Source organism: Carcharhinus amblyrhynchos, chromosome 4 (assembly GCF_965287045.1).
Source record: "Carcharhinus amblyrhynchos chromosome 4, sCarAmb.v2.hapA, whole genome shotgun sequence".
NCBI lineage: Eukaryota > Metazoa > Chordata > Chondrichthyes > Carcharhiniformes > Carcharhinidae > Carcharhinus > Carcharhinus amblyrhynchos.
The window spans coordinates 1,721,976-1,747,578 of record NC_137327.1 but is presented as its reverse complement, the minus strand read 5'-3'; the positions used below and the strand labels follow the sequence as shown (position 1 = coordinate 1,747,578).

Genomic DNA, 25,603 nt, shown 5'->3' with positions numbered 1-25,603 from the left:
GACCCTATCAAATCCGCCTGCACCACCACCGCCGGCAGCTGATTCCACGCACCCACCACCCTCTGAGTGAAAAACTTACTCCTGACATCTCCTCTGTACCTACTCCCCAGCACCTTTAAAACCTGTGTCCTCTTGAGGCAGCCATTTCAGCCCTGGGGAAAAGCCTCTGAGAATCCATGCCATCAATATTTCACAACACCTTCTACACCTCTATCAGGTCCTCTCTCATCCTTCACCTCTCTGAGCAGAAAAGACCGAGCTCTCTCAACCTATCCTCATAAGGCATGCCTCCCAATAAGAACATAAGAAATAGGAGCAGGAGTAGGCCATCCAGCCCTTTGAGCCTGCCCCGCCATTCAATAAGATCATGGCTGATCTGTCGCTGCTCAGTTCCACATTCCCGCCCTCTCCCCATAACCCTTAATCCCCTCGCTTATCAAAAACCCATCAACCCGCGTCTTAAAAATATTTAGCGAGGCAGCCTCCACCACTTCAACGGGCAGAGAATTCCAGAGATTCACCACCCTTTGAGTGAAGAAGTTCCTCCTCAACTCCGTTCTAAACCGCCCCCCCTTTTATCTTGAGGCTGTGCCCCCTAGTCCTACTGTCTTTTTTGAGCGGGAAGAGTCTCTCCACCTCTATCCTATCCATCCCATTCATCATCTTATACGTCTCAATGAGATCTCCCCTCATTCTTCTAAACTCTAACAAGTACAAGCCTAGTTTTTTCAGCCTCTCCTCATAGCTCAACCCCCTCAACTCCGGCATCAGCCTAGTAAACCTCCTCTGCACTCCCTCCAAGGCCAAAATATCCTTGCGTAAGTGCGGCGACCAAAACTGCACACAGTACTCCAGCTGCGGCCCTCCCGCAGCAAGACCTCCCTACTTTTATATTCAATCCCCCTCGCTATGAAGGCCAGCATCCCATTCGCCTTCCTGACCACCTGCTGCACCTGCAGGCTGGGTTTTTGCGACTCATGCACAAGGACCCCGAGGTCCCTCTGCACCGCCGCCTGCTGCAGTTTTTCGCCACGTGAGAAATAATCCTTCTTACCATTATTCCTACCAAAGTGGACCACCTCGCACTTGCCAACGTTAAATTCCATTTGCCATTTCCTGGCCCATTCACCCAGCCTATCTAGATCCTTCTGCAGACTCTCCACACCCTCCGCAATTTGCCGTTCCCCCGATCTTGGTGTCATCAGCAAATTTCGACACCATACACTTGGTTCCCTCCTCCAGGTCATCTATATAAATGGTAAATAGCTGAGGCCTAAGCACCGACCCCTGGGGCACTCCACTAGTCACCAACCGCCAATCCGAATAGCACCCATTAACCCCCACTCTCTGCCTCCTATTTGACAACCAATCCCCTATCCACGCTAACACCCTACCCCCAACTCCATGCCCCCTTACCTTCTGCAATAACCTCTTGTGAGGTACCTTGTCAAACGCCTTCTGAAAATCAAGGAAGACCACATCCACCGGCTCTCCTCTATCCACCGCCCTAGACACATCCTCATAGAACTCCAATAAATTTGTCAGACACGACTTCCCCTTAACGAAACCGTGCTGCGTCTGCTCTATCAAGCAATTCCCCTCAAGATGCCTCGCTATTTCCTCCTTGATGACGGATTCTAACATTTTACCTACAACAGACGTTAAACTAACCGGCCTATAATTCCCTGCCTTTTGCCTGCCACCCTTCTTAAACAACGGCGTAACATTAGCCGTTTTCCAATCTTCCGGCACTTCCCCGGAATCCAGCGACGTTTGGAAAATAACCACCAAGGCATCCACTATCACCTCTGCCATTTCTTTCAGAACCCTCGGATGCATTCCATCCAGTCCTGGGGCCAGGCAACATCCTTGTAAATCTCCTCTGCACCCTTTCAATGGCTTCCACATCCTTCCTGTAATGAGGCGACCAGAACTGAGCACAGTGCTCCAAGTGGGGTCTGACCAGGGTCTTACGCAGCTGCAGCATTATCCCCCGACTCCTAAATTCTATTCCTTGAATGATGAAGGCCAGTACACCATACACTTTCTTAACCACATCCTCTACCTGCGAAGCTGATTTGAACCCATACCCCAAGATCCTTCTGATCTTCCACACTGCTAAGAGTCTTACCCTTTAATATTATATTCCGTCATCCCATTTGACCTGCCAAAGTGAACCACCACACACTTATCTGGGTTGAAGTCCATCTGCCATTTCTCTGCCCAGTCTTGCATCCTATCTATGTCTCGCTGCAATTTCTGACATCTCTCCAAACTATCCACAACACCTCCCATCTTCATGTCATCGGCAAACTTACCAACCCATCCCTCCACTTCCTCATCCAGGTCATTTATAATCATTATTTGGGCCTGTGTCTGTGGGAGTTTGTGCATTCTCCCTGTGGTTGCGTGGGTTTCCTCCGGGCGCTCCAGTTTCCTCCCACACCCCAAAGATGTGCTCTTAGGCTGATTGGTTTTACCAAATTGACACTATTCTCCCCTGAATCTGGCTAAGTTAGGGGATCCATTCGTAGACACGCAGGGTAGAATAGGTGTAGGGTGATGCGGCGGCGCAGGCTCGTTGGGTCGAAGGGCCTGTTTCCCGTGCTAGGTTGTTCTTTGTTCTTTATTATGATTTATACTTCCTTCTGAAACATTGGGAGAGTGGCAGGATTGGTGCCACAGGGCTGAGCTGTGGGTGATTTGTCTCCATGGTCTCTTACACTGGAGATTGTTCATTATTACTGGACACCAGGGGTTTGGCCAACACTCAGGAGAGGAGGGGGATGATTGTCTCCTTGGTAAGAGTGAAGTTAGGATGATTGTGCTGGATAAAGAGATGGTGATATTTTACTGACTCTCACATGGTGGAGAATATCAGTTCCAGCAGCTGCCCTGATTCACCGATAAACTTCTGGAAAACTGCTGGGATAAGAAAGGTCACAGCTAGCTGCAGGTCTGTTTATTTGCTGACAGAGGGATCAGCCAGTTGGTGTAACACCTGAAGCCAGAAGTGTTCAAACAAAACAAGTGACCTGACACCTGGGCACCCGTTTCACACTATGTCCAGGCTCTGAGTGGGAGGGTGGGGAGATGACCCCAGCTCCTGATTGTCCATTCCCCTCTGGGAAGTCTGTAGGGTGAGGTTTTGCTCTGAGATGTTTCTCTGTATTGGTAACATACCAAAGCAAAATACTTCAGATGCTGGAATCTGAAGCAAACAGAACATACTGGAAAATCTCAGCAGGTCTGAAAGCATCTGTAGAGAGAGAGAGAGAGATTAGAGCCAATGTTTCAAGTCTGGATGGCCTGTAACTTCCAGCCTGTTGAGCAAGTTGGACAATTCAGTTAGATCCTAGATGATCTATATCTGAACTCTATTGACTCACCCTGATTACATAATCCTGAATACTTTTGCCTAACAAATCTATCTTTATCTCCATTTTTGAAATTTTTCACTGACTACCAAACTCAACTGTCTTTTTTATCTCCGATTTTACATGTGCAGTATTTCACCTTTTACCTTTTTTAATCATAAACATCGCAGTCACAGAAAGTTGACATCCGAATGCAGTAAGCTCTCTGGAAAGCAACTTGTGTTAACTTTTATTGTAGGAGAGCTGGGAAATGAGGAAGTGAGTTTTGTTTCAATTATACAGGGCCCCAGTGAGAGGGTGTCTGGAATAGAGTGAGTACTGTGACAAAGAACCCTGGCTTCAGAGCACTGATCTTTGAGGAGAGGTTGAGGTGGCTGGGCTAATGCTTTCTGGAGTTTCATAGAATGAGAGCTGATATAAGAAGATAGCAGCAAGAGAAGACCATTCAGCCCATCTAATCTGCTCCAGCTGTAATATGATCATGGCAGATCATGCATTTCAACTCTTTTCCTGCCTGCTCCCCATAATCCCCTAATTTCCTGAGATCAAAAATCTGTCTTTCCCACGGCCTTGAACTACACATTTAAAGAATTCCAAAGATTCACAGCTCTGAGTGAAGAAATCTTTCCTCATCTCAGTCCTAAATGATCAGTCCCTTTTATCCCAAGACTGTGCCGCTGTGTTTTAGATTCCCCGGCCAGTGAAAACGGTCTCTATAACCACCGTATCATACCCTTCAGAATCCTCAATATTTCAGTGAGATCGCCTTTCATTTCTGTAGACTCCCAGAGAATACAAATCCAGTTTATTCAGCCTGTCATCCCAGGAACCAATCTAGTGAACCTTCTGTGTACCCCCTCAATTGCAAATGTATCCTTTCATAAATATGGAGATCAAACATGCACAGTGTTCCAGAGAGGGGCTGGGATTCTCCTTTTTAAAAGAAGTCTAAGTCCGATTCACATGAAAACGGGAGTAACTGCTGTGTATTTTCAGATTAACTCTGTGCATCACAGAGCCCAGCGGATTTCCCTCTGAAAATCAGGCAGCGGGGCCTATTCTTGCCCGCGAGGCTGGCAGCATAACGCTGAGGGAGCCACTGCGCATGTGCTGTCAGAGTGGAGATCGGCACGAGTGCAGTAGTCCCGCATTTCCAGCCTCCCTACCACTGGCCTCCATGGGCAGGTCCGAACCTCCTGATTTTCCAGCCCCGATTTGCCATCCTCCCTCCCTCTGTCACCAATCTTGATTGCAGAATGGCATTGGACATGCCCCCTTAACACTGCCTGGGCATTGCTGGTTTACCCCTTGGGTGGAGCCAGGCTGGCATTGCCAAGGGGCACCACCCCCCTTATCCCTGACTCCTCCAGCAGGCTGCCTGTTCCCTGTTAGTGGGGAGCAGTTGTAAACCCCGCTGGAGTGAGCCACTCCGGCAGGGGGAGACCCTAGCAGGCTCTGAGAATTCAGTCCTGGACATGCTAATCAGATGGAAATTGCAGTTTGAATATTGAAATCAGCTGCACACTGAGCTGATAACTTCCAATCCTGGCTGGGAGACTTGGGGAGAGCCAGGTGCCCAGCGTGAAGTGTGTGAAACAAAGTGCATTATTTACACTTTATTGAAACATGCAGTCTCTACACTGGGTAGTTTCCCCAGCTTGGGAGTTGAATGCCAGAGGCACAACCATTTAGGACTGGGATGAAGAGACATTTCTTTGCTCAAGGTTGTAAATCTTTGGAATTCTCTGAGTTGTAAATGTTCAGCTGATTAATGTACACAGCCTGAGATTTAATTGGACTGAGTGTGTGGAAGGGGTGGGGAGTTCTGTGATGGTCTGAATGGTGAAGCAGCTTTGTTGCCTACCTGTGCTTCTGTTCTGATGTAGATCACATCTCAATCCTGTATGTTGCTGGGTATAGCCAATACAGTACAAACCATCTACAAGATCACTGCAGCCCCTTACCCAAGCTGCTGCTACAGCTGCCCTCTTGATCCTTTCCCCCTCCTTCGGGGTGTTTATTCTCGGAACTTGTTGGGGGGATTGAATGAGTGGACAAACCAGCAATGACGAGATTTCTCTTGAAATGAGTTATTGGGTCACAACCACTTGTGTCAGTGGTTCCCAGATCTCTGTCTCCATTGTATCCCTCACGCCTCTCTCTCGCTCTCGGACTGTATCCCTCACGCCTCTCTCTCTTCTCAGGGGTGCTGACCCACTTGAAGGAAACCTTTACACATACACCGAGTTTTGACATGAGTCCATCAATGCAGAACATGTTGATTCGCTTGATGTTGGCCCAAGCTCAAGAATGTGCCTTTGAGAAGATGGTGCTGCCTGGGATTCGCAACCAGTTCCTCACTCTGCTGCAGGTAGCCCAGGAAGCTGCCAACGTAAGTTCCACACTTGGCTTTTAATCCTGGGATGTGAATATTGTTGAAAAAGACACTTATTTCCCAAGCCCTTTGATAGTGCAGGTCAGCCATTGGGAATATGGCTGAGTGACATTTCAGAGCCCAGAGCTGTGGCTGTGGGGTCACGTAGGCCGGACCAGGTAATGACGGCAGATTTCCTTTCCTAAAGGACAGTAGTGAACCAGATGGATCTTTGACTGTCTGATAGTTTAGGTTGGCATCGTTAGCTTTATCTTCCAGATTGATTTAGTCCCTAGCTGCTGTGCTGGGATTTGAACTCTGAATTCTGTGGTCTCTGACAGTAACATAACCAGTCCTTGCACCAATAGCTGGAATGGGTGATACCTCCTGCTGGGGTGTGTCTGTGGCTAACTCTGCACCTTCTGTTGTGGACTTACTCTGACAGACCCAGGCTGACTGGAGGAGTGAATTGGGGTTTAATAAAAAGCTGGAATTTCCCCAGCTCTGGATCACACAAGGATTTGCAGCCAGTGATTTTTGAAACACGGTCACAGCAGGATTGTTGATTTTGAAAAATTGAGTTTTATTTGAACAGGTGACTTGGTTAATGTTTCTTCTCTGGATTTCCTAGGTGTCAGATGTGTACAACCTCATTAACCAGGCCATCACACAGGCTCCCATCAAGGAGCACGTCCCCCCAGCGTGGTTCTACACTGTCCAGGTGAAGCTGGAACATTACAGAGCACTGGCACATTACTTTGTGGCTGTTGCGATGCTAGATCACCAATGTGAGTACTGAGAGTGGGTGGGCAGGCAGGGGCGTGGATGGGCTGGGGGCATGGCCAGGCTGAGGCCAATTGTATATTGCAGCAGGTCATTAAAAAGGCAAATGGAATTTTGTCCTTCATTGCTAGAGGGATGGAGTTTAAAAACAGTGAGGTTATGTTGCAGCTGTGTAAGGTGCTGGTGAGGCCACACCTGGAGTACTGTGTACAGTTTTGGTCTCCTTACTTGAGAAAGGATATACTGGCACTGGAGGGGGTGCAGAGGAGATTCACTAGGTTGATTCTGGAGTTGAGAGGGTTGGTTTATGAGGAGAGACTGAGTAGACTGGGGCTATACTCATTGGAATTCAGAAGAATGAGGGGAGATCTTATAGAAACATATAAGATTATGAAGGGAATAGATAAGATAGAAGCAGGGAAGTTGTTTCCACTGGCGGGTGAAACTAGAACTAGGGGGCATGGCCTCAAAATAAGGGGAAGCAGATTAAGGACTGAGTTGAGGAGGAACTTCTTCACCAAAAGGGTTGTGAATCTGTGGAATTCCCTGCCCAGTGAGGCAGTTGAGGCTCCCTCATTGAATGTTTTTAAAGCAAGGATAGATAGATTTTTGAACAGTAGATGTATTAAGGGTTATGGTGAGTGGGTGGGTAAGTGGAGCTGAGTCCACAGAAAGATCAGCCATGATCTTATTGAATGGCGGAGCAGGCTCGAGGGGCCAGATGACCGACTCCTGCTCCTAGTTCTGTTCTTATGCTCACCTTGATGTCCATCATAATCAAATAGCCAGTCAGTGCTCACTATCTGAGATGCTCCTTGGGTGAGATGTTGGCACTCTGTCAGTTAATCGGGGTACTTGGGGAAGGCGAATCTGTAGAATATTACCCTGTGATAGTGTATGCAGTATTGTATTCTCTCTCTCTCTCTGTTGTAGTGAACCCTCGGGATGACTCTGATCAACAAGAAATGCTGCTCTCTCAGCTGTACGATGCAATGCCTGACGGCCTCTTGCCACTCTCCATCCTTCGAAGCAAAGAGGAGCGTAAACGTGTAGGTAAGAAAGTGCTGCCAGCACTCCTGAGGGTTTGGTTTGCATGAGGGAGTGTGTGAGGTTTACTTCCCATAACAAAGTCTCTATTATTGAATGATTTACTGAATAACGCTGTCTTTGAATTATTTCCAATAATTTGCCCACCACTGAGGTCAGCCTGACTGAACGTACGGAGCAGGAGGAAGCCATTCAGTCCCTCCAGCCTACTGTGCCATTCAGTGATATCATGGCCGACCTCGTATCTGCTTCTGTTCCACTTTACTGTCTGTTCTCCATGACCCCATCAGCCCATTTCAAATTAAAAATCTATCTCCTCAAATGTACTCAATGACCCAGCATTTACCACACTCAGAATTCCACAGACTCACAATCCTTTGAGGGAGGCAATTTTTCCTCCTCTGTTTTAAATCTGTTATCCCTTATCCTGACATCTTATTCTAGCTTTGCCCCCCAGGGGGAAACATCATCTCTCCGTACACATTCTTTAACCCCCTTTATCACGTATGCCTGAATTAGGTCATCTTTCGGAACTCCAGAGATCAGTCCTAAACTGTTCGGCCTCTCTTCACACAACCCGTAATGAACTGATCTGCCCTCTCTTCACCACACCTAATAACTGCTGAGGATTGGATAATGATGGCAGAGCCTATACTATTTCTTGCTGTACTTATAACAGGCTGGGATGTGCTTCATCTGGGTCTGGTGTTTATCCACTTTCAAAGATGCTGAATATTTCTGCCTTATTTACCTCCAGCAATATTTCACATTCCTCCCCTGCAGCTAAAATGACTGCATCTCCTCCAGGTTTTGTGAAGACTGATGCAAAATAAGAACTTTGCCCATGTCTTCTGCTCCCACAGCTTTCAGTCTCTAATTGGCCCTTTCCATAATTATCCTCTTGCTTTTTCATATGTTTATAAATTTGATTTAATTGTGTGATTTCACTTACTAATTTGTTTTCCTAGTTTCCTGGTTCTTGGCACTGTTCAACTTTCTAATTCCTCAATGTTTTCTCGACAAAACTTTCCTGTGTTTACCTCCTCTTTCTCTGTTCTTTACATCAGGGATCTAGATTTCAGAGTCCTGTCTGTTTTCTTCAGATTTGTTCTAAACCCTCACTAAATCCTGTTAGAATGTAGAACACCTCCTACTGCTCGAACCCTGATGTCCCTTGGTGAGAGAGCAAAGGTTTAAAATATTCTGCGGGTTTTAAAATCTGAAATATTCTAATCAGTGAGTAAGTGGATTATGAAATAAAAGTTAGAATCGGCCAGTTAACACTGAGCTCTTCCTCATCCATGTCCTGTATCCACAGGGAAAGCGCATCTGAGGAAAGCCATCATGGCACATGAGGAAGCTGTGAGAATTCAGAATCTCTGCAGATCTCTGAGGAAGATCGAGATCCTTCAGGAGATACTGAGGGTTTCCCATAAACGTTCACTCAGCAAGTACGCTGAACATGAACAGGAGGACGATTTTGACATGATGACTGCTCCCAATATTATTGGTACACGCCTTTCCTAGTATATCTCTCCTTGTTCCTCAGTAATCTTCACTCTGTTCCTCCGAATGGCTTGATGACATTCTGTTCCTTTCCTCCCACAGCTAAAAGTGATCAAAAGATTGAAATCATACAGCCACAATTCTCCAAAGTGAAAGTGGTGGATTTCTTCCATGAACTGGTACATATTCCAGGCTGGGGTAGGATTGGGAACGGGCAGGAGAGACTGGGTTGGGGGGGGATTGGGAATAGGGATTTGGAGTGGAGAGGGAGGATTGGGTGGGGGGTGTGGGGATTAGGAACTCTCCCATTTGCTGCCAATTTTATCTCCCAATATCCAGCAATACTTTCCTGTAAACTGTGTTTTCTCTGCTCGAGACGTTGACTATTCTGTGCTGAGTGGACAAGCTAACCGATTAGAAAGTGGTGGCCGTAGAATCCATACAGGGCAGAAAGCCATTCAGCCCATTGAGCCTGCACTGACAACAATCCTACCCAGGTCCTATCCTTATAACCCCATGTATATACCCACATAATGATGAGAAGGGGGACTTAGTGGTAGGGGATGGGGAAATGGCTGAGGTCTTGAATAACTTTTTTGTTTCGGTCTTCACGGAGGAGGACATGAATAATTTGCTGGGTGTTAGTGATGGAAAGGTGGTAGGACTGGAGGGTCTCAATGACATTATTGTTACTAGAGAGGCAGTGCTCGACAGACTGGAGGGACTGATTGTGGACAAGTCCCCAGGACTGGATGAAATGCATCCGAGGGTTCTGAAAGAAATGGCGGAGGTGATTGTGGATGCCTTGGTGGTTATTTTCCAGATGTCGCTGGATTCCGGGGAAGTGCCGGAAGATTGGAAAGCGGCTAATGTTACGCCGTTGTTTAAGAAGGGTGCCAGGCAAAAGGCAGGGAATTATAGGCCGGTTAGTTTAACGTCTGTTGTAGATAAAATGTTAGAATCCGTCATCAAGGAGGAAATAGCGAGGCACCTTGAGGGGAATTGCTTGATAGAGCAGACGCAGCACGGTTTCGTTAAAGAGAAGTCGTGTCTGACAAATTTACTGGAGTTCTATGAGGATGTGTCTAGGGCGGTGGATAGAGGAGAGCCAGTGGATGTGGTCTTTCTTGATTTTTCAGAAGGCGTTTGACAAGGTACCTCACAAGAGGTTATTGCAGAAGGTCAGGGGACATGGAGTTGGGGGTAGGGTGTTAGCGTGGATAGAGGATTGGTCCTCAAATAGGAGGCAGAGAGTGGGGGTCAATGGGTGCTATTCGGATTGGCGGTTGGTGACGAGTGGAGTGCCTCAGGGGTCGGTGCTGGGGCCTCAGCTATTTACCATTTATATAGATGATCTGGAGGAGGGAACCGAGTGTATGGTGTCAAAATTTGCTGATGACACCAAGATTGGTGGAACGGCAAATTGCGCGGAGGGTGTGGAGAGTCTGCAGAAGGATCTAGATAGGCTGGGCGAATGGGCCAGGAACTGGCAAATGGAATTTAATGTTGGCAATTGTGAGGTGGTCCACTTTGGTAGGAATAATGGTAGGAAGGACTATTACTTAAGTGGAGAAAAACTGCAGCAGGCGACGGTGCAGAGGGACCTCGGGGTCCTTGTGCATGAGTCGCAAAAACCCAGCCTGCAGGTGCAGCAGGTGGTCAGGAAGGCGAATGGGATGCTGGCCTTCATAGCGAAGGGGATTGAATATAAAAGTAGGGAGGTCTTGCTGTGGCTGTATAGGGCATTGGTGAGGCCGCAGCTGGAGTACTGTGTGCAGTTTTGGGTGCCGTACTTACGCAAGGATATTTTGGCCTTGGAGGGAGTGCAGAGGAGGTTTACTAGGCTGATGCCAGAGTTGAGGGGGTTGACCTATGAGGAGAGGCTGAATAAACTAGGCTTGTACTCGTTAGAGCTTAAAAGAATGAGGGGAGATCTCATTGAGACGTATAAGATGATGAATGGGATGGATAGGATAGAGATGGAGAGACTCTTCCCGCTCAGAAAGGACAGTAGGACTAGGGGGCACAGCCTCAAGATAAAGGGGGGTGCGGTTTAGAACAGAGTTGAGGAGGAACTTCTTCACTCAAAGGGTGGTGAATCTCTGGAATTCTCTGCCCATTGAAGTGGTGGAGGCTGCCTCGCTAAATATTTTTAAGGCGCGGGTTGATGGGTTTTTGATAAGAGAGGGGATTAAGGGTTATGGGGAGAGGGTGGGAAAGTGGAACTGAGACACGACAGATCAGCCATGATCTTATTGAATGGCGGGGCAGGCTCGAAGGGCTAGATGGCCTACTCCTGCTCCTATTTCTTATGTTCTTATAATCCTACGCACCCCCCCCCCTCCCCCAACCAGCTAAACAAAATACTGACCGCACACTTGGAACTACTTTAGTCATGATTGTTGGACAGAGTTCAGAATCCCTGACTGACTTCTGTCCTCCTGCCCCTGTTCCTTATTCCACCCCTACTCTGCAACCCAGGCTTCACTGAGAGCACTCACTGCTTTCGCAGGTCAGATCATTGGAATCAGGAGGATGTGGAGCTTTTGTATATTAGAGCAGTTCAGGGTTTGCTCAGCACAGGCAGCTGGGATTCTGTGTTCAGTTCTCTGTAAGACCCCAACCCAGGGGCAATAACTCCACCCCCCCCCCCCCCCGCCTCTGACTCTGGAGAGGTTCCAACTAGACAGATAGATAGTGAACTCTTACGATATTCCTCAGACCAACATGTTGAGTGGACAGTGATCTCAACTTGCACAGCAAGATCCCACAAATAATTTGAGAAATTGATTGAATTACTTTCTTGGGCATGTCATTAACCTTTGGCTGGAATTATTTCCCTCAGGGCCCGCTGAATGTGTTCTCAGCTAAACAGAAATGGACGGCACCTCGTAAAATCTGCTTGATTCCGGGGGACCAGGATCAGGCATTCCGGCTCCAGGGAGAGTCAGCGGTACAGGTTGTCAACGTGGATCCAACCAGTCACGCTGCTGTAAGCAAGACGTCATTTTCCTCTGCTTAAAACCTGAACGTTTGGGAACAAAAATCACTTGTTGTTTACTTTATTTCTCATCTCATCCCCTGTGGGGAAGCTCCGGGTCTGTGCTAGGCTGGTGGATATCGAGCTCTGTATTCTGCCCTCACACACATCCCTCTAGCAGGCAAGGTATCACTGCCACCCCATGGTGATCAGGGTGGTGGACTTGGGCTTGCAATGTTACCCTTGCATCTTTCCCCCAAAACAAACTGGGTGCTCACAGGAAGAATGGCCACAAGGGTCAGGTTTAAGAGTCTGAAGATGCCCAGGGATCCAGTGGATGAACAGGTAGAGCTGGTAGGAACTTCACATTGACATTCCAACCCACTTCTGTCTTTTCCTGACACCACCTTGCTCCATCCCTAAGATATGATGTGGAGATGCTGGCGTTGGACTGGGGTAAGCACTGTAAGTAACCTCACAACAGCAGATTAAAGGCCAACAGGCTTTTTTGCTTATTTTGTTACCAGATAAACCTGTTGAACTGTGGTGTTGTTATGAGCCTACTTACTGTGCCATCTCCTAAGACAGTTCTGGTATGAGTGAGGCGAGTGTGTGTGAGGGAGGTGTGTATATCGGTGCTTGGTTAACCAAAGGGTCCTGAATCTGTCCCTGTTCTCTTTCAGCGGGCAGGACTGAAGGATGGAGATATCATTGTGTCCATTGCAGGGAAAGACTGTAAGTGGAACTCAGCGAGTGAGGTGATGAAGCTGCTGGAGGAGATGCCAGAAGGTGGACTCGACATCCAGGTTGTCAGCCCTCAAGGCCTAGACACTCTGCAGCTGGTGAGTGAAGGTGGGGAATTGTCAGCCTCTATGGAGATGAACAGATTGTCCAGACTGACTGAACCACAGCAGCACTGGTTATTCTGCTTAATAATGGCACGAGAATCTCAACACCAGGTGATGAAGGAGCAGCTCATGATTCCAGATAAATCTGTTGGACTGTAACCTGGTGTTGTGAGACTTCTTATTGTCCCCACCACATTCCAATACCAGCATCTCCACAAGTGAGAATCTGTCAAACAAACAAGATCCAATCCCTCTGGCAGGTGGAGTTAGCTATCTGAGATACTGTTACTGAATCCCACACCTGGGAGACAGTCGAGGAAAAAATAGAAGCAGGAGGAGGCCATTTGTCCCTTCCAGCCTCTCAATCCCATCATGGCTGATCTATGCCGGCCTCAACTCCTTCTCTGTGCCGTTTTTCCCCGTCACCCTGTTTTCCTCAATCTACCAAATATTTATCTATCTTTGTTTTAAATATGTCTAATGATCCAGCCTTTGGAGCAGAGAATTCCAGAGATTCACCACCCTCTGTGAGAAGAAACTTCTACACACCTCAGGTTTTAAATGATCTGCCCTTTATTCTGTAGCTGTGTCCCTGTGTGGACTCTCCCATTGGTGAAAACATCTCACCATCCACCCTGTCAACCCCCTCCTCAGGATCTTATTGTTTGAATAAGGTCACCTCTCACTCTTCTAAACTCCAAGGGATACAGACCCAGACTGTTCAGTCTCTCTCATCCCAGGACAACCCTCTCATCCCAGGAATTAAGCTGGTGAATCTCCTTTGGACTGCCTCCAGTGTTACTGTATCCTTTTTTAAGGTAAAGGGCACAAAACTGTGGCAGTATTCCAGGTGCGGGCTCACCAACAACCTGTACAATTACAACAAAACCTCCCTATTTTTAAACTCCAATCCCTTTGCAATAAAGGCTAAAATGCCGTTTGCTTTCTTAACTACTTTCACCATTTAGCTAATGTGCTTTTTATTCTTTCAGCCAAAATGGAGAATTTCATTTGCCCACTTTTTTCTCCATTTGCAGGATCTTTGCCCATTCACTTCACCTATCTGAATCCTTTTGTAGCCTCCATACGTCCTCTTCACTATTTACTTTCCTATCTATCTCTGTGTCTTCAGCAGATTCCACAACCAGATCTTCAGTCCCTCCATCCAAGTCATTGATATAAATGATTGAGGCCGTGGTACTGATCCCTGTGGTACGCCCCCCCCCTCATCACATCCTGCCAAGCAGAAAAAGACCCATTTATACCAACTCTGCTTCCTGTTAGCTAGCCAATCTGTTGCCCTCTATACCATGGACTTTTATTTTCCTCTAACCGTTGATGGGGCTTTTTATCAAATGCCTTCTGGAAATCTAAGTGCATCCACCCATTCCAAAAGAGCCCAGTCTGTGAGAAACAGGTTCTACACACATGCTGCATAGATGTGGAATGTCTGGTTTCTCCCAGCCTCCCTCTGCAGGGTCCTGTTCAGTTACACAGCAGTGACGGGCTGTGGGAGTGGAGATGAAGTCAGCTCCTTGCTGGTCAGCAATGATGGTTTCTGGCTTTGTCCTTGTGACCTCGGTCCCAGGCCTACATCTTTATTCTGTTTCTGTGCCAAAGTGTTCTTCCAACTGTAATGCAAATCAGTTGTTTGAGATGTTATTACTGTACACAGGGATCAGGTGAGCATGTCCTCAGCTGGCCCGCTTGCTCTCCTGTCAATAAACACTTTAGCTTCATACAGATTATCTTTTTTAGCAGCACCTTCAATCCCACTGATTTTATACCTGTTGGATTGAGTAGCTTGAGGAAGTTTGATTATTGTTGACTTTGCAGGGGTGATAAAACTGCTTCCACTCTTTCCCTGAAGTTTCAGCTTCTCCCTGCCAGCAGTGTAACTATTCTTTACTGGGTGTGAGTGTCACTGACCAGGGCAGCCATCTTCACTGCTCTTAAACAGAGTGGTCTGTTCAACGATTGCAGGGGCAGTGACGTTGCTCTGGGCTTGGTGGCACCTGTAGGCCAGAACAAGTAAGGACACAAATAGTCACCGGGATCTCCGTTTCCATTTGCCCGCCACCACTGCCAGTGAGAACAGAGAATTTGACAACCAGCCAAAATGCTGTTCACTGCAGTGGGACTGGAGAATCCCAGCTGTGGATGAGGTCAGAGAACTCTGGCCAGGAGAGTAGGCCATTCTGCCCTTCATTATTATCGTGGCTGATTTTTGGGCTTCATTACACTTTCTCCAAATCCCTTAATTCCCCAAAACCTGTCTGTCCCACAGCCTTTAATACATGTGACATTGGAGCATCCACAACGCTCAGCTTGGGAATTCTGAAGATTCACATTTAAGTAATCTCTCCTCGTCTCTGTCCTAAAATGATCAGCCACTTCTTTAGGGCGGCATTGTGGCACAGTGATTAGCAGTGCTGCCTCAAAGCACCAGGCATCTGGGTTCAATTCCCAGCTCGGGTCACTGTCTGTGTGGAGTTTGCACATTCTCCTTGTATCTGCGTGGGTTTCCTCCGGGTGCTCTACTTTCCTCCCACAGTCCAAAGATGTATGGGTTAGGTGGATTGGCCATGATAAATTGCCCCTTGGTGTAGAGGGGCTGATAGGGTGATTGAGAATAGGGCCTGGATGGGATAGTTGTCAGTGCACGTTTGATGGTCCTTTTCTGTAGGGATTCTGATCATTCTGAGACTATGGCCTGTGTTTTAGATTTCCCAACTAGTGGAATCAATCTGAGCGTCCACTCTCTTAAAACCCCCTCAATTTCTCATTTTCCTGAACTCTAAAAGGATGTGAGTGAACCAGATGGTTTCGTAGTCACCATCACGGAGGCTAGTTTTAAATTCCACCTACTGTCTTGGTGAAATCTGTATCAATGGCCCTATAGCTTCAACTCGAGCCTTGATTACCAATCCAGTGACATTTCCACTATATCACCATTTCCCTATAAATACAGGTGGAACTCTGAACGTTTCCATTCCAAGAGGCTGTTCTCTGAAGGAAATGACTAAAACTTCAAGAAATATTGGCCCCTGCAGAGACACATTCAAATTGTATTTGACTAGTTTCAGGCCTATCTGTTTATCCCAGCTTGTAACTCACTCTGTACCTATTTACTTTATATAACATTATTCTCCATGCTTTCATTTCTGGCCTTGTTCTTTACACTGTCTAATGATGTAATTAAATCTGATGTTTTGTCTAATCACCTGAATAAACAGGTCACTGAAAGTCCTGTCAGTCATTCCCCTCCCCTTAGCAGTAAATAAACAAACCTGGTAATCACTAGTCTTTCTCCTCTTTCCCTATGAACTCAGAGCAGAGCTTCTATTGTAGAAATGTTCAGTTTGTTAAGCGTGCGCAGTATCCTTGCTCTAGCTGACAATTTGCGGGAATTACAAACTCTGACAATCTGTGGGAGGGGCAAAGCCTCCTTAATGAAGCAGGAAAATGTTTAGTTTTTTTTCTAAACCCAGTTGTAACTTTTCCAAGCTGTGATTTTCTCATTCTTACAATGTTATCACTATGGAGGACAATCTGTTTATTGAGGATTTCAGTTTCACTGACAGAAGGTTTAGGAAATGATTCATGTTTTTGGGTGTAGGCAGTTCATTAACCTTGGCAGTGTTTGGATTGTTTGCTGATTTCTGCTTCTTTCCGATTTTCAGCCCAAATGTGCCACGTATTGTGGAGGATTGCCCAAGACTTATTCATTGACATGCTTAACTCTGGATGAAGGGAAAAGCAGGAAGGGCAAGAAAGTGGTGAAAAAGCTGTCATTCCTCAACTGGGGAACTAAAAACACAAAGAAGACCGCAAGTACCGTCAGCCTTCCCTCAGCTGTGGAGGGCAGGCCCCCACACATCTCTGAAAGCAGCACCCATTTCACAGATGCATTGGATGGGAGCTCTCTGTACTGAGGGAGCTGGTGATTCTAACTCGGAAAGATAATTCTACCCTGCATCTATTCCCATGAGCCATAGACGGAGGCTTCCTAAATGGTGTCTGGATCCTGACTCCGTGATTTATCTCACATGCTATGTCCTCATTGCAGACATTGGTATCTTTCCTGCTCAAAGTCCAGCTGTTTAATCTCTATTGTTTCACAAACCTATCTGCAACTGACAATCAGTTGATCATTTTCTCTCTAGAATTAGCTCATGTTGCACTGTCCTACAGCATAACTGAGACATCCTGACTGTAACACAGCTGATTTCTAACAGGTTACTGGGGATCTCACACCCTCTGTGTTATGCATTCTCAGTCTGTCATGTGTTTCTCGGTTTTTGTGACATGTTTCTCAGTCTGTGTGTGTGTGTGTGTGTGTGTGTGTGTGTGTGTATATTTCTGTTCTGCACACGGTATGCACTGGGATTTGAGCTGCTTCTTAATGGAGTTTACGTACAGAGGAGGGTCAGGATACTTCATTTTGACACTCGCTTCAGTTTGTCATTATCCAGAACATCTGATCAATTATGATCCTCTTTGGTACACACCCCAGAAATGGGGTCAAAGGCTAAAGGTGAATTGACATCCCCTCCCCCTCATTCAGGCCAATGAACAAGCAGATTCCAATTGATTTTGGATTCTTGGGGTTGTCTGGCCAATGCTATTGTTAGTTTATAAATACTGTCTACAGGGTAGATTTAAAATATTATTGTTTGATACTCAAATGAAAACTGTGCCTTAATTTAACAATTAGAATATAAATCTTTAACAGCAAATGATTTATTTTTGGGTAAGTGACTTTAACTGCATTATTTAACCTGGGTCTATATAGATTTAATTTATGCATAAATACTAGAAGTGTTTTGTACAGAACTTGTTCTGTTTTTAACAGGTTCACTTAATCAAGATGTGTAAATTTTGATCATTTCATTAATCTCTGCTGCTGCTGTGTGGTTCACCACACTTTGTTGTGATGATGGGGAAGTGAAATTAACACCCTCCCTCCCTCCCCCCCCCCCCCCTCCCGTTAGGAGTTTACAGCATGGAAACAGGCCCTTTGACTTAATTTGTCCATTCCACCTTCCACCCTGTTTAAAACCACAAAGCTAGTCCTAGTTGCCCACATTTGGCCCATATCCTTCTATGCCCATCTTACCCATGTAACTGTTTAAACGCTTTTTAAAAGACAAATTTGTGATTTGACTGATCGCAACCTCTGGCAGCTTGTTCCAGACATTCACCACCCTCTGTGGGGGAAAAAAAATTGCTCCTCTGGATCCTTTTGTATCTCTCCCCTCACCTTAAACTGTGCCTCCTCATTTTAGACTCCCCTACCTTTAGGAAAAGATGTTGACTATCTAACTGATCTATACCCCTCATTGTCTTTTAGACCTCTATAAATCACTTCTACCCCTCCTATGCTCAAGGGAAAAAAGTCCCAGTCTATCCAGCCTCTCCTTATAACTCAAACCAACAGGTCCCAGTAGCATCCTAGTAAATCTTTTCTCTTTCTAGTTTGATATCCTTTTTATAACAGAGTGGCCAGTACTGTACACAGTATTCCAAGTGTGGCCTTACCAATGTCTTGTACAATTTCAAGACACCTCAACTCCTGAATTTAATTTTCTGACCAATGAAACCAAGTATGTTGAATGCTGCCTTCACCACTCTGTCCACTTGTGACTCTACTTTCAAGGAGCTGTGAACCTGTACCACTAGATCTTCGTTCTAACTCCTCTGCAACACCCTCTTATTAACTGAGTCCTGCCCTGGTTTGATGTACCAAAATGCATCACCTTTCATTTATCTAAATTAACTCCATCTGCCATTTGTCAGCCCACTGGCCCAATTGATCAAGTCTAGATCACCTCCACCAATCTTGCTGTCATCTGCAAACTTACTAACCACGCCTCCTAAATTCTCATCCAAATCATTAATATTAATGACATAAATAGACCCACCACCAATCCTTCACTTTGAAAAACAACCCTTTACAACAGTCTTCTGTCAAGAAGACTATTTTGTATCCATTTGGCTATCTCACCCTGGATCCAATGAGATTTAACCTGATGCAACAACCTACCATGCGGTGCCGTGCTAAAGTCCATATAGACAATGTCAACTGCACTGCCCTCATATATAACTTCTTGGTTACCAGACATGATTTTGCACTCAAAGCCATGCTGAAGTCCCTAATCAGTCCTTATGTGTCTCTCAATGCCTGTTGTTCCTGTCTCTCAGAATACCTTCTAACAACGAGGAGTGTAGTTACCTAGTGAATAAGAGAGTGATATAGAGCACTCCCTTTTGAAGGTCACATGTTTATTTCTCCTGAACTGGTGCCAGCCATGAGGATTCATTTCTATTTAAACTCTGTCCCACCAGACCACCAAGTTCCCAAAACAAATCACACCCCATACAAAAATTGACAGATCTGCAATTCTTCTGCGGTAGATATACATCCACCAGCTGTGCTTTTGTATTTGGATTATTTATGATGTGATGACAACTGAGGTTTTTTTTAATGTGTAGAAATTAAAGATCAAATGAAATGTACAGCTGTGTGTCTGTTCTGCTTGGGCTGGGTGAATAATAAGAAGCAAACAGCCCCACAGCCACAAGGAGCTGGACGTAAATTAAACCTGTTATCTGGAATTCCTGATAACACAGCTGTAGCCAGTAACTCCAATTCTACCTGTCTCTCATGAGCAAATTGTCATGGCAACTTTTGCCATGTGATGTGACTGATCACAGCAGCATTGGGAGAAGTTAACACAGATTTGCTCTGAATCTGCTGTTTAGAAGAGGCAATGGCAGCAGTTTACTGGGATTGTACTGGAGGAAATACAGCAAACCCCAATTTGCAGGATCAATTTCAGCTAACGGGGGTCTTGTTAAGGAACAGATTCTCTGGAAAAATGTTGGCACTAGTACAGATTCAAACTGCCCAGTTTCCCAACATTTATCACTTCTAACTATTTAATTTTCAGCACCTTCTCAACACAGTGAATTTTCTCTGCTTTTGACTGGAAAAGACCAATCACTTGCTGATATGCACGTTCTCTTCCGCCTCTTCAATCTGATAGGGTCGTTGTTGTAGAGTCTAAAGTTCTGACAAATGACGATGGAATGAAACAAATCCTGTTCATTGCACAAGGGTTTGCAGCCATGTAGAAAATCAATACAAGAGCAGAATGTTGCAAAACTAACCTGAAACATTAACTCTTCCTCTCCCTGATCCTGCAATAGACCATCCCACCCAGGCCCTATTCCTGTCGTTCCCATGTATTTACCACACTAATCTAGGACACGGTGGCACAGTGGTTAGCATTGCTGCCTCAGTGCCAGGGACCTGGGTTCGATTCCCAGTTTGGATCAGTGTGTGGAGTTTCCACATTCTCCCTGTATCTGTGGGTTTCCTCCCATATCCTGAAAGATGTGCTGGTTAGGTGCATTGACGTGAACTAGGTGCTAGGGGAATCTCACAGTAACTTCATTGCAGTGTTAATGTAAGCCTTACCTGTGACTAATAAATAAACTTTTACTTTTTAATCCCTTTTAACCTACACATCTTGGGACACCAAAGGAACAATTTTTAGCATAGCTAATCCACCTAACCTGCACACCTTTCAGGAGGAATTTGAGAGTAGTGAATCTGTGAATTATTTACTGTAGGGACTGGATCAAGGCTGAGATAATTGGATTTTTAATCTGTATGGAATCAAGGGTTAAAGGGATAAAGTGGAGTTGATGATTAACATATCTAATCAGTCGCAATACCATTGAATGGTGGAGCAGATCTGATAGGAACAGGAGTAGGCTGTTCAACCTATGTCTTATGGTCTTAGTTCCTAACCCCCAAATGAACCAGATGGGATAACTAGTTTTTAATTCTAGATTTGTTTTTATTAATTGAATTTAAATTCCACCAGATGGTATGGTGGGATTTAAACCTAGAAGTTCAGAATTGTTATAGTGCAGGAGACCATTTGGCTCAATGTCCCATTGTCACTGGGTGAGTTTCTCAATCTCCCATCTTCCTCTCTCTGGGATTTGGAAAACTCTCACATTGTTGTGGGATTGTTATGAATCCCACTGAGGTTCACACAGTCCTGTCTTGTCCTGAAGCAATGGAGTGTCTGGGAAAAGCTGTCAGACCAAAATCTAATGATCTTATCCACAAAATTCCAGCCCAACTGATACTCGTCTGTGAGATTACACGGAGTAGATAACGTTTTATTGAGACTTTGTATAAATCCATTTCCCAGGCAGCTCGCCCAGGACACAGCCCCCAACTCTGCACAAAAACTGCTCACTGCAGCAGCAATACTGAGATAAACTGACAGGTCTTCTCCACATCATTCATGGAGTTCTCTGACCCAATTTAGATATTCAATCAGGATCCAGGCACAACCGTCCTGTACTGAAACATTGAAAGCATTATTCACATGGTGTTGTGAGGGAATCTCCTCCACACTGGGCTACATGTCAATGAATCACAGAAGCTTCCAGTGCCCTGCCCCCTCGTCCCAATTCCCAGAACAATATTCTACACAAGGCAGCCAGCCAGGTGGAGCACCGCTTGAGTCAGTGTTGCTCCTTCTCCAGCAGTAACAGCCCCTCACAATGCAGCGCCAACATTAACAATCCATTCAGTTCGACCTGAACATCAGTTTGTAGCTGAGAAGAACTGAGTGATTTGCTGGGCTAGAGCTTGCCCTGTTACTGCTTCCAGCTCCTGCGGAGAGGCAGTGCTGAGCTGCTGGATACTGGGAAAGTGCCTCAGGAGACTCATGGCTTTAACTTCCCCTACTCCAGGGATTTGCTGGACCGTGGCCAGGACTCTGGCATCAGACAAACGGGAGCGTGTCCGGTGCTGGAATGGATTACGGCCCTGCTCCCTACTCTCCTCATGAACCTGTAAAGAACAGAGTGTAGTGTTAGTTTACACTTGCAGTGACAACACACAGGCTAGAGGGGACTAGAAAGATAGAAATTGCATTTCTAACACATCTTTCATAACATCAAGACATCACAAAGCTCTTACACAGAATATACAACCAAGAACAGGGCACTGAGCCTATTTACCCATCCTTACCTATTTAAACAGGATAACTCTGCTTATTAGTTTTCCCTTAATGTATCTACATTATTAAATACAGTCAAATCTGATGATTCAGTCACCCAGCTGAACAACTCAGATCAGGAAAGAGCTTCACGTCCTGTCCTGTGGCCACAGTGTCCAAATACCTCGGCCTCATTCTTTACCATACGTTGGCCAACCAGCAACACCTCCAGATTACCGGAGCCGTGGCAAACCCCAGCTCTATTTATTAGTGTCATAGGTAGACTTACATTAACACTGCAATGAAGTTACTGTGAAAATCCCCCTGTCGCCACAATCACACGCCTGTTTGGGTACACTGAGGGAGAATTTAGCATGGTCAATGCACCCTAACCTGCACATCTTTCAGACTGTGGGAGGAAAACAGAGCATCTGGAAGTGATGGGGAGAACGTACAGGAAATTAGTCATGATGTGAAGATACCAGCGTTGGACTGGGGTAAACACAGTAAGAAGTCTCACAACACCAGGTTAAAGTCCAACAGGTCTATTTGGTAGTAAACACCACTAGCTTTCAGGGCATTGCCCCTTCGTCAGGTGAGTAGCGAGTTGGGGCAGCGCTCCAAAAGCTAGTGGTGTTTACTACCAAATAAACCTATTGGACTTTAACCTGGTGTTGTGAGACTTCTTACTGGGAAATTAGACACAGGGAACAAATGCTGGTCTCATCGGCAATTCCCACATCTGTGAATGAACAAATATTTGTCCGCACACCCAGAGTATTCCTGGCATTTCCCAGTTTTGAAGAAATATGAGGACAGGTGGTCGAAAGGCTGGTTAGAGACGTTAAGGTGTTGCGGAAATGGAATTGAGTGAGGGAGCTTTCAGGAGGAATTCCGGTTTAGGGTCTCAGCTGAAGACACAGCCTCCGGATGGACAGAATGTGGAAGAGACCAGGACTAAAGGAATGTATCAAAGTCACGAGATAAATGGCCCTTACCAGCTGGATGATGAGATTTGAGGCCTCGGTCTGGTTGGCTATAGGCAGCAGTGTCATTCCTAGTTCCAATACCACAAACCTCTGCACTGCAGGGAAATACTGCTCACTCAACTGGGTCTTTTCCAGGACAACTATTCCATTTAAAGTGCTCGCCTGGATGAGGGGTGGGGGGGGACGAAACACAAGGGAAAATGTTGGTGAAAGTGAACAGATCATTTCATTCACAAATAATCAGGATATGCCGCTGTTATCTTTCCTTCAAATGTTCCTACAAACACTACTTCCTGCAGAGATAACTCTCCATCAGCAAGGTGTTTTAATATACCTTTAAGCAGCAAGACATCACTGAGTGTAGTGATCCAGTCTCGGTTTCACTTTAGCCCGTGAGCACAGCACAGGACACACAGCTCTGCTATTAATATTGTCAAGTTTTCTATCCAGGTAGAGTGCCCATTGCTGTCAAGTTCCCCATATTCTCATGTGCCTTGTTGTAGTAAATGAACAATGGCCCCTTTATATCAGAAAAACATAACATGGTGATCAGCTGTGGCCAAACAGCGCAGCAACGAGATTAAATACAGATACAACACAGTGAACAGCCTCAGATCATACAGCCAGAGATTTACAGCACAGAAACAGGCCCTTCGGCCCAACCTATCCAGATACGTGCTACATGGCATGAGACCACTCTCAACAATGCATTTTGGAATGTCTAATACTGATAGGAAATATACAGTAAATGGCAGAACCCTTGGGAGTATTGATAGGCAAAAGAATCTGGGTGTACAGGTACACAGGTCACTGAAAGCGGCAATGCAGGTGGAGAAGGTAGTCAAAAAGGCATACAGCATGCTTGCCTTCATTGGCCGGGGCACTGAGTTTAAAAATTGGCAAGTCATGTTGCAGCTTTATAGAACCTTAGTGAGGCCGCACTTGGAATATAGTGTTCAATTCTGGATGCCACACTACCAGAAGGATATGGAGCTTTGGAGAGGGTACAGAAAAGATTTACCAGGATGTTGCCTGGTATGGAGGGCATTAGCTATGAGGAGAGGTTGGAGAAACTTGATTTGTTCTCACTGGAGCGACGGAGGTTGAGGGTAGATCTGATAGAAGTCTACAAGATCATAGCGAGGGGGATTGAATATAAAAGTAGGGAGGTCTTGCTGCAGCTGTATAGGGCATTGGTGAGGCCGCAGCTGGAGTACTGTGTGCAGTTTTGGGCGCCGCACCTGCGCAAGGATATTTTGGCCCTGGAGGGAGTGCAGAGGAGGTTTACTAGGCTGATACCGGAGTTGAGGGGATTGAGCTATGAGGAGAGGCTGAATAAACTAGGCTTGTACTCGTTAGAGTTTAGAAGAATGAGGGGAGATCTCATTGAGACGTATAAGATGATGAATGGGATGGATAGGATAGAGGTGGAGAGACTCTTGCTGCTCAAAAAAGACAGTAGGACTAGGGGGCACAGCCTCAAGATAAAGGGGAGGCGGTTTAGAACGGAGTTAAGGAGGAACTTCTTCACTCAAAGGGTGGTGAATCTCTGGAATTCTCTGCCCGTTGAAGTGGTGGAGGCTGCCTCGCTAAATATTTTTAAGAAGCGGGTTGATGGGTTCTTGATAAGAGAGGGGATTAAGGGTTATGGGGAGAGGGCGGGAAAGTGGAACTGAGCCACAACAGATCAGCCATGATCTTATTGAATGGCGGGGCAGGCTCGAAGGGCTAGATGGCCTACTCCTGCTCCTATTTCTTATGTTCTTATTAAGATTATGAGAGGCGTGGACAGAGTGTATAGTCAGAAGCTTTTTCCCAGGGTGGAAGAGTCAATTACTAGGAGGCACAGGTTTAAGGTGCGAGGGGCAAGTTTTAGAAGAGATGTACGAGGCAGATTTTTTACACAGAGGGTGGTGGGTGCCTGGAACCTGCTGCCGGGGGAGGGAGTGGAAGCGGATACGATAGTGACTTTTAAGGGGCATCTTGACAAATACATGAATAGGATGGGAATAGAGGGATACGGTCCCCAGAAGGGTAGGGGGTTTTAGTTCAGTCGGGCAGCACGGTCGGTGCAGGCTTGGAGGGCTGAAGGGCCTGTTCCTGTGCTGGAATTTTCTTTGTTCTTTGCAATCTGATCAGACCACACAGAAGCTGCAGCATTGGAGAAGTTGGAATTGTAATGGCTGAGAGCTTTAAAGACAGAGGCAGGATAATGTAAAGTTAAAAGGTGCCTGGGGAGTGGATCAACACTGGATTAGCTCAGTCAGGGTGGGTGAATGACCATCGATAAAGAGTCAAACCAAAAAGAACCAAACAACAAACATTCATAAAATCAGGCCAGAGACAAATGTGATGAAAACAGATGCAGCTTTGCAAAGACAGCTCCAGCAACACCAGTCTGGGTAATGTAAGGGATATAGTCAAAATATCCACTAACTTCTCCAGTTTAAACTGGGATCTGCTGACCCACTCTCTGAATTCAGTGTACAAAGCTATGATTTCTCCATTCAGATGTGTCTGAACCAGACAAACAAGCAATAAGAATTCACCCACTAATTGGGAATGAAGGTCAAAGTTGGCTGAACACATCAGGGTAAACAGCAGAAGGACTAAAGGATTCCCAAAAGATACGGACAACATTGGAATCCTGGTTCAGAATCAGGTTCGACT

The 25,603-nt window shown here is 45.9% G+C and overlaps 2 protein-coding genes across 6 annotated transcripts in view; one reads left to right on the top strand and one right to left on the bottom strand.

Annotated features, from left to right (window-relative positions):
* The window catches only part of rhpn2 (rhophilin, Rho GTPase binding protein 2), a 44,999-nt gene extending 25,565 nt beyond the window's left edge, over nucleotides 1-19,434 (top strand). The window contains exons 8-15 of the mRNA XM_080186648.1: nucleotides 5,582-5,769; nucleotides 6,383-6,539; nucleotides 7,468-7,587; nucleotides 8,900-9,091; nucleotides 9,190-9,266; nucleotides 11,933-12,079; nucleotides 12,751-12,909; nucleotides 16,599-19,434. Of these exons, the coding sequence (XP_080042774.1) occupies nucleotides 5,582-5,769; nucleotides 6,383-6,539; nucleotides 7,468-7,587; nucleotides 8,900-9,091; nucleotides 9,190-9,266; nucleotides 11,933-12,079; nucleotides 12,751-12,909; nucleotides 16,599-16,850 (1,292 nt within the window). The 3' untranslated portion in view covers nucleotides 16,851-19,434. The remainder of the gene's footprint in view (nucleotides 1-5,581; nucleotides 5,770-6,382; nucleotides 6,540-7,467; nucleotides 7,588-8,899; nucleotides 9,092-9,189; nucleotides 9,267-11,932; nucleotides 12,080-12,750; nucleotides 12,910-16,598) is intronic.
* Nucleotides 19,435-20,841: 1,407 nt separating this feature from the next.
* The window catches only part of LOC145341750 (Fanconi anemia core complex-associated protein 24-like), a 108,490-nt gene continuing 103,728 nt past the window's right edge, over nucleotides 20,842-25,603 (bottom strand). For 4 of the 5 annotated variants that reach the window (XM_080186659.1, XM_080186655.1, XM_080186656.1 and 1 more), the window contains 2 exons: nucleotides 22,943-23,095; nucleotides 20,842-21,796 (listed from right to left, as the gene is read on the bottom strand). In XM_080186659.1, the coding sequence (XP_080042785.1) occupies nucleotides 21,548-21,796; nucleotides 22,943-23,095 (402 nt within the window). In that variant the 3' untranslated portion in view covers nucleotides 20,842-21,547. Of the gene's footprint in view, nucleotides 21,797-22,942; nucleotides 23,096-23,267; nucleotides 23,306-25,603 lie in introns of those variants that run through there. The other variant, XM_080186658.1, reaches the window with a different exon arrangement.